A 9,372-nucleotide genomic window follows, 5' to 3' on the forward strand; every position below is an offset into this window, starting at 1 on the left:
CTCGTACTCTGAGACGCTTTATGAATACCATCCCAGGCGTTCATTGTTTACTGGGCCGTGGTTCCGTGGTTCCGTTCATTGTTTACTGGGCCGTGGTTCCGTGGTTCCATTCATTGTTTACTGGGCCGTGGTTCCGTGGTTCCATTCATTGTTTACTGGGCCGTGGTTCCGTGGTTCCGTTCATTGTTTACTGGGCCGTGGTTCCGTGGTTCCATTCATTGTTTACTGGGCCATGGTTCCGTGGTTCCGTTCATTGTTTACTGGGCCGTGGTTCCGTGGTTCCATTCATTGTTTACTGGGCCATGGTTCCGTGGTTCCGTTCATTGTTTACTGGGCCGTGGTTCCGTGATTCCGTGGTTCCGTTCACAACTCCTACCAGCTCGTATAGCCTTCAGGGAATTCTTATTTTCACACAGTTCTCCTTGGTAATTCACAAAGGACAACTCTTTACTCTCGGTTTGTTATGAGACTCTGGGTGCATCCCATTCCTTTTACGGTGCGCTACTTTAGGAGAGCATTTCCTTAATTAACATCAAACAGAACTTATCTAGAATGTGGTTTTGGAAAATACAACAATGTCTGAGATACTTTTTTATAAGCCGTTGCAAGAACGTCCCTGTGTCCAGTTGTCTGATGTTTGGAGAATATTCCATCAACGACCCACCAAACATACACAGAATAATGGTTACCATGTTCTCAGAATGTAAAACATTAATATTACAGACACATTTCAAGGAACGCTGCAAAACACAATTCTGTGTATCGGGACATAGCCTGAGGTCACTAAGAAACATTGTTTAATTACACAGCACACCTTGTTACTGTTGCCAAGGCCCTGATTGGAGAACCATTGATCCAATCATAGCTCCTTTCATCTGTTGGCAAGTTTAGACAGTATTTTAACATTTCTTTTTCAACTTACATGATTACAATGTACATGAATACAGTAATTATTTTTTAACATGTCCTCACTTTGGATTTGAACTCTCAACCTCTTGCTTCACAGCCTTCAGATGTACCTGCTATGCAACCATGTCTGTGTCAGTTTTCAGTGAATTTGACTTAGGTTGCTGAAATATGTCAACGATAAAAGAATAGTCAGATGAGCTAATACCAGACATGGTGGTATAACAGGAAGAACAGCATTATGTGACCCAAGAAGTTGTGAGTTCAAATCTCAAGTAAGGAGATGTTGAATAAAATTTACTCTATAAATGCACAATGTAATCAAATGTTATGTTGAAAACACTGTATGTTAATACCATTGTGTGTGAGTATGGCCAACAGACAAAGACCCATGAATGGATCAGTGGCTTAGTAAAATGGCGTGATGTTTATTTCATTTTTTACTGTTAAACGTGTCTAGAAAATGTATATCTTATGTTTTGAGAACATGGCAACCATTATTCTGTGTATGTTTGGTGGGATGTTGATGGAATATTCTCCTAACCCACAGAAAATTGGACACGAACGTTCTCACAATGTTCCCGTGAAACATTTCTAGAACATTAAAATGTTAAGTTCTGAGAACATGGTAATTCTAGAACATTAAAATGTTAAGTTCTGAGAACATGGTAATTCTAGAACATTAAAATGTTAAGTTCTGAGAACATGGTAATTGTAGAACATTAAAATGTTAAGTTCTGAGAACATGGTAATTGTAGAACATTAAAATGTTAAGTTCTGAGAACATGGTAATCCCGTTCTGGGAAGGTTCTAATTGACATTAAAAGAATGGTTTCTTGGAAAGATTTCTTGCACATCACGGGATCATTCCTATGAAAAACATTAGTCAATGACCTCACGAGACTGTTAAGGGAACATTCTCTAAAGTTGTGGGAATGTTTATTTGTTAGCTGGGTAGACACTCAATGCCATGGCAAGGTGAAACTGTTGCTTAACCTGGTCCCAGATCTGATTGTGTCAATGCCCATAGGTGTTGGCAAGAGAGCACCAACAGGTCTGGGATCAGGCTAGGAGAGTGTGGGTCCAGACTGAGTGACACGACCAAATACTCATTCAATAGGAAATGTAGAAGTGGTGAAATATTGAGTTCTGCATTAGTGAACTATGTATTTTATCATGTACTTAATGGTCTTTAAACCACGCCATGCAGTTTAATAAAATCAGACTTCATCTCATATCGTTTGTCAAGCATCTCATTGGTATTCAGCATTAGAGCACAAATCACAAGCGTTTAAGCTTGGAACCATATCGGTCTCCGTTCCCGAAGCGAGTCTCTTCATAAATCCTACTTTTGTGAGTACTTTACGAGAGGCTCCATGTGTGTTTTATGTGTTCTTTCCGAGTGCATAAGGCTGCATCTCGAATGATACACCACGCTCCCAGGGCCCATCGAAAAATAAATACATTTAACAATCTAATTTTCCATAACGTATGCTCACTTACCACTTAGTAGGAGCAGGGATTTCTCTCTCTCTCTCTCTCTCTCTCTCTCTCTCTCTCTCTCTCTCTCTCTCTCTCTCTCTCTCTCTCTCTCTCTCTCTCTCTCTCTCTCTCTCTCTCTCTCTCTCTCTCTCTCTCTCTCTCTCTCTCTCTCTCTTGTTGAGATATTCATGTACATATTTTTTTTATTTCTCTCTGTATGTACCATAGTTGTGGTGATGTACTGTGTGGGTAATGGCAGTCAAAATATTTGGCTGCTGAAGTGGCGATCCAGGGATCCAGGGCGAAGGGCCCAGGTAAAGGGCCCAGGTGAAGGGCGGTGTTTATCAGGGTATTGACTTACTGACGGGGGTGTCACAGACTCTTCTGACTGGGCGGCTGGACAGCGGGGCGGGGGCGTGACCGACCGCTGGGGGGAGGGGGCGTGACCGACCGCTGGGGGGAGGGGGCGTGACCGACCGCTGGGGGGGAGGGGGCGTGACCGACCGCTGGGGGGGGGGGGGCGTGACCGACCGCTGGGGGGGAGGGGGCGTGACTGACCGCTGGGGGGAGGGGGCGTGACCGACTGCTGGGGGAGGGGCGTGACCGACCGACCAGCGGGGAGGGGAATGACCGACCGCTGGGGGGAGGGGGAATGACCGACCGCTGGGGGAGGGGAATGACCGACCGCTGGGGGGAGGGGGAATGACCGACCGCTGGGGGAGGGGGAATGACCGACCGCTGGGGGGAGGGGCGTGACCGACTGCTGGGGGAGGGGGCGTGACCGACCGACCAGCGGGGAGGGGGAATGACCGACCGCTGGGGGGAGGAGGGAATGACCGACTGCTGGGGGGAGGGGGAATGACCGACCGCTGGGGGGAATGACCGACCGCTGGGGGAGGGGAATGACCGACCGCTGGGGGAGGGGGAATGACCGACCGCTGGGGGGAGGGGGAATGACCGACCGCTGGGGGGAGGGGGAATGACCGACCGCTGGGGGGAGGGGGAATGACCGACCGCTTGGGGAGGGGGAATGACCGACCGATGGGGGGAGGGGGAATGACCGACCGATGGGGGAGGGGGAATGACCGACCGCTGGGGGGAGGGGAATGACCGACCGCTGGGGGGATGACCGACCGCTGGGGGGAGGGGGAATGACCGACCGCTGGGGGGAGGGGGAATGACCGACCGCTGGGGGGAGGGGGAATGACCGACCGCTGGGGGGAGGGGGAATGACCGACCGCTGGGGGAGGGGGGGAATAACCGACCGCTGTCAGCCCGCTGGCGATCGCCTGCCACCATCAACATCGTTTTAGTCAGATTCACTCAGGGATGATAAACGCTGCTGCGCTGGAGTGGCAGAGGACAGGAAAGTAGAGACAGAGAGGGAGAGAAGGAGAGGACTTATATAGTACTGTGTTCAGAGAGGGAGAGAAGGAGATTACTTCATATAGTACTGTGTACAGAGAGGGAGAGAAGGAGATTACTTCATATAGTACTGTGTTCAGAGAGGAGAGAAGGAGATTACTTCATATAGTACTGTGTACAGAGAGGGAGAGAAGGACTCAGTTGGTAGAGCATGGCGCTTGTAACGCCAGGGTAGTGGGTTCGATTCCCGGGACCACCCATACGTAGAATGTATGCACACATGACTGTAAGTCGCTTTGGATAAAAGCGTCTGCGAAATGGCATATATTATTATTATTATTATTATATTACTGTGTACAGAGAGGGAGAGAAGGAGATTACTTCATATAGTACTGTGTACAGAGAGGGAGAGAAGGAGAGGACTTATAGTACTGTGTTCAGAGAGGGAGAGAAGGAGATTACTTCATATAGTACTGTGTACAGAGAGGGAGAGAAGGAGATTACTTCATATAGTACTGTGTTCAGAGAGGGAGAGAAGGAGATTACTTCATATAGTACTGTGTACAGAGAGGGAGAGAAGGAGAGGACTTATATAGTACTGTGTTCAGAGAGGGAGAGAAGGAGATTACTTCATATAGTACTGTGTACAGAGAGGGAGAGAAGGAGATTACTTCATATAGTACTGTGTTCAGAGAGGGAGAGAAGGAGATTACTTCATATAGTACTGTGTACAGAGAGGGAGAGAAGGAGATTACTTCATATAGTACTGTGTTCAGAGAGGGAGAGAAGGAGATTACTTCATATAGTACTGTGTACAGAGAGGGAGAGAAGGAGATTACTTCATATAGTACTGTGTTCAGAGAGGGAGAGAAGGAGATTACTTCATATAGTACTGTGTACAGAGAGGGAGAGAAGGAGATTACTTCATATAGTACTGTGTTCAGAGAGGGAGAGAAGGAGATTACTTCATATCATTCAAAAATCATGTCAACCCCTATAATTTCTCACAGAGTGAGTCCATGTAATTTATGATGTGATTTGTTAAGCCAACATTTACACCTGAACTTATTCAGACTTTCCTAAACAAAAGGAGTAAACACTTCTGCAACAACTCTAGTTTAGTTATTACATTTTGTATTCACTTGTTAACATTTGTAGAATTTTCTTTTTCACTTTGACACTATGGAGTGTTTTGTTGATCAATGACAACAACAACAACAACAACAAAAAAAAAATCACAATTAAATCCATTTTAATCCCACTTTGTCACGTAACAAAAATGTGAAAGAATCCAATTGGGGGTGAATATTTCTGATAGACTTTATGTACCCTCTACCCTGCACAGTTAAGAGTCCCAAGACCTCTCTCTCCACATTGTTCTCCTTCTACACTTTTCTGGGTAAAAGACCAGCATTCCCCCTCTGTTCTTTCTCTCTATGGTGAATATAGTATAGTATGTATTTCCTGGTAAGAAGAGCAGCATTCCCCCTCTGTTCTTTCTCTCTATGGTGAATATAGTATAGTATGTATTTCCTGGTAAGAAGAGCAGCATTCCCCCTCTGTTCTTTCTCTCTATGGTGAATATAGTATAGTATGTATTTCCTGGTAAGAAGAGCAGCATTCCCCCTCTGTTCTTTCTCTCTATGGTGAATATAGTATAGTATGTATTTCCTGGTAAGAAGACCAGCATTCCCCCTCTGTTCTTTCTCTCTATGGTGAATATAGTATAGTATGTATTTCCTGGTAAGAAGAGCAGCATTCCCCTCTGTTCTTTCTCTCTATGGTGAATATAGTATAGTATGTATTTCCTGGTAAGAAGAGCAGCATTCCCCTCTGTTCTTTCTCTCTATGGTGAATATAGTATAGTATGTATTTCCTGGTAAGAAGAGCAGCATTCCCCCTCTGTTCTTTCTCTCTGTGGTGAATATAGTATAGTATGTATTTCCTGGTAAGAAGAGCAGCATTCCCCCTCTGTTCTTTCTCTCTGTGGTGAATATAGTATAGTATGTATTTCCTGGTAAGAAGAGCAGCATTCCCCTCTGTTCTTTCTCTCTGTGGTGAATATAGTATAGTATGTATTTCCTGGTAAGAAGAGCAGCATTCCCCTCTGTTCTTTCTCTCTATGGTGAATATAGTATAGTATGTATTTCCTGGTAAGAAGAGCAGCATTCCCCCTCTGTTCTTTCTCTCTATGGTGAATATAGTATAGTATGTATTTCCTGGTAAGAAGAGCAGCATTCCCCCTCTGTTCTTTCTCTCTATGGTGAATATAGTATAGTATGTATTTCCTGGTAAGAAGAGCAGCATTCCCCCTCTGTTCTTTCTCTCTATGGTGAATATAGTATAGTATGTATTTCCTGGTAAGAAGAGCAGCATTCCCCTCTGTTCTTTCTCTCTATGGTGAATATAGTATAGTATGTATTTCCTGGTAAGAAGAGCAGCATTCCCCCTCTGTTCTTTCTCTCTATGGTGAATATAGTATGGTATGTATTTCCTGGTAAGAAGAGCAGCATTCCCCTCTGTTCTTTCTCTCTATGGTGAATATAGTATAGTATGTATTTCCTGGTAAGAAGAGCAGCATTCCCCCTCTGTTCTTTCTCTCTATGGTGAATATAGTATAGTATGTATTTCCTGGTAAGAAGAGCAGCATTCCCCCTCTGTTCTTTCTCTCTATGGTGAATATAGTATAGTATGTATTTCCTGGTAAGAAGAGCAGCATTCCCCCTCTGTTCTTTCTCTCTATGGTGAATATAGTATAGTATGTATTTCCTGGTAAGAAGAGCAGCATTCCCCCTCTGTTCTTTCTCTCTATGGTGAATATAGTATAGTATGTATTTCCTGGTAAGAAGAGCAGCATTCCCCCTCTGTTCTTTCTCTCTATGGTGAATATAGTATAGTATGTATTTCCTGGTAAGAAGAGCAGCATTCCCCCTCTGTTCTTTCTCTCTATGGTGAATATAGTATAGTATGTATTTCCTGGTAAGAAGAGCAGCATTCCCCCTCTGTTCTTTCTCTCTATGGTGAATATAGTATAGTATGTATTTCCTGGTAAGAAGAGCAGCATTCCCCTCTGTTCTTTCTCTCTATTGTGAATATAGTATAGTATGTATTTCCTGGTAAGAAGAGCAGCATTCCCCCTCTGTTCTTTCTCTCTATTGTGAATATAGTATAGTATGTATTTCCTGGTAAGAAGAGCAGCATTCCCCCTCTGTTCTTTCTCTCTATGGTGAATATAGTATAGTATGTATTTCCTGGTAAGAAGAGCAGCATTCCCCCTCTGTTCTTTCTCTCTGTGTGAATATAGTATAGTATGTATTTCCTGGTAAGAAGAGCAGCATTCCCCCTCTGTTCTTTCTCTCTATGGTGAATATAGTATAGTATGTATTTCCTGGTAAGAAGAGCAGCATTCCCCCTCTGTTCTTTCTCTCTGTGGTGAATATAGTATAGTATGTATTTCCTGGTAAGAAGAGCAGCATTCCCCCTCTGTTCTTTCTCTCTATGGTGAATATAGTATAGTATGTATTTCCTGGTAAGAAGAGCAGCATTCCCCCTCTGTTCTTTCTCTCTATTGTGAATATAGTATAGTATGTATTTCCTGGTAAGAAGAGCAGCATTCCCCCTCTGTTCTTTCTCTCTATTGTGAATATAGTATAGTATGTATTTCCTGGTAAGAAGAGCAGCATTCCCCCTCTGTTCTTTCTCTCTATTGTGAATATAGTATAGTATGTATTTCCTGGTAAGAAGAGCAGCATTCCCCCTCTGTTCTTTCTCTCTATGGTGAATATAGTATAGTATGTATTTCCTGGTAAGAAGAGCAGCATTCCCCTCTGTTCTTTCTCTCTATGGTGAATATAGTATAGTATGTATTTCCTGGTAAGAAGAGCAGCATTCCCCTCTGTTCTTTCTCTCTATGGTGAATATAGTATAGTATGTATTTCCTGGTAAGAAGAGCAGCATTCCCCCTCTGTTCTTTCTCTCTATTGTGAATATAGTATAGTATGTATTTCCTGGTAAGAAGAGCAGCATTCCCCCTCTGTTCTTTCTCTCTATTGTGAATATAGTATAGTATGTATTTCCTGGTAAGAAGAGCAGCATTCCCCCTCTGTTCTTTCTCTCTATGGTGAATATAGTATAGTATGTATTTCCTGGTAAGAAGAGCAGCATTCCCCCTCTGTTCTTTCTCTCTGTGGTGAATATAGTATAGTATGTATTTCCTGGTAAGAAGAGCAGCATTCCCCTCTGTTCTTTCTCTCTATGGTGAATATAGTATAGTATGTATTTCCTGGTAAGAAGAGCAGCATTCCCCCTCTGTTCTTTCTCTCTGTGGTGAATATAGTATAGTATGTATTTCCTGGTAAGAAGAGCAGCATTCCCCTCTGTTCTTTCTCTCTATGGTGAATATAGTATAGTATGTATTTCCTGGTAAGAAGAGCAGCATTCCCCCTCTGTTCTTTCTCTCTATTGTGAATATAGTATAGTATGTATTTCCTGGTAAGAAGAGCAGCATTCCCCCTCTGTTCTTTCTCTCTATTGTGAATATAGTATAGTATGTATTTCCTGGTAAGAAGAGCAGCATTCCCCCTCTGTTCTTTCTCTCTATTGTGAATATAGTATAGTATGTATTTCCTGGTAAGAAGAGCAGCATTCCCCCTCTGTTCTTTCTCTCTATGGTGAATATAGTATAGTATGTATTTCCTGGTAAGAAGAGCAGCATTCCCCTCTGTTCTTTCTCTCTATGGTGAATATAGTATAGTATGTATTTCCTGGTAAGAAGAGCAGCATTCCCCCTCTGTTCTTTCTCTCTATTGTGAATATAGTATAGTATGTATTTCCTGGTAAGAAGAGCAGCATTCCCCTCTGTTCTTTCTCTCTATTGTGAATATAGTATAGTATGTATTTCCTGGTAAGAAGAGCAGCATTCCCCCTCTGTTCTTTCTCTCTATTGTGAATATAGTATAGTATGTATTTCCTGGTAAGAAGAGCAGCATTCCCCCTCTGTTCTTTCTCTCTATGGTGAATATAGTATAGTATGTATTTCCTGGTAAGAAGAGCAGCATTCCCCCTCTGTTCTTTCTCTCTATGGTGAATATAGTATAGTATGTATTTCCTGGTAAGAAGAGCAGCATTCCCCCTCTGTTCTTTCTCTCTATTGTGAATATAGTATAGTATGTATTTCCTGGTAAGAAGAGCAGCATTCCCCTCTGTTCTTTCTCTCTATGGTGAATATAGTATAGTATGTATTTCCTGGTAAGAAGAGCAGCATTCCCCTCTGTTCTTTCTCTCTATGGTGAATATAGTATAGTATGTATTTCCTGGTAAGAAGACCAGCATTCCCCCTCTGTTCTTTCTCTCTATGGTGAATATAGTATAGTATGTATTTCCTGGTAAGAAGAGCAGCATTCCCCCTCTGTTCTTTCTCTCTATGGTGAATATAGTATAGTATGTATTTCCTGGTAAGAAGAGCAGCATTCCCCCTCTGTTCTTTCTCTCTATGGTGAATATAGTATAGTATGTATTTCCTGGTAAGAAGAGCAGCCGTTGGATCTCAGGGGAGAAACGGATAGAAACTGAGAGATGGGGGGGGTTTCATCCCTAAATCAAAGAATTAAAAATAAAGAT

The 9,372-nt window shown here is 43.0% G+C and overlaps 1 protein-coding gene across 1 annotated transcript; it reads right to left on the reverse strand.

Annotated features, from left to right (window-relative positions):
• Window positions 1-2,760: 2,760 nt before the first annotated feature.
• LOC127909071 (uncharacterized) lies at window positions 2,761-3,693 on the reverse strand. The gene has a single exon (XM_052468970.1). The coding sequence runs from the start codon at window positions 3,691-3,693 to the stop codon at window positions 2,761-2,763; it is 933 nt and encodes a 310-aa protein (XP_052324930.1).
• Window positions 3,694-9,372: the final 5,679 nt, after the last annotated feature.

The sequence above is a fragment of the Oncorhynchus keta genome, chromosome 19 (genome assembly GCF_023373465.1).
Source record: "Oncorhynchus keta strain PuntledgeMale-10-30-2019 chromosome 19, Oket_V2, whole genome shotgun sequence".
NCBI lineage: Eukaryota > Metazoa > Chordata > Actinopteri > Salmoniformes > Salmonidae > Oncorhynchus > Oncorhynchus keta.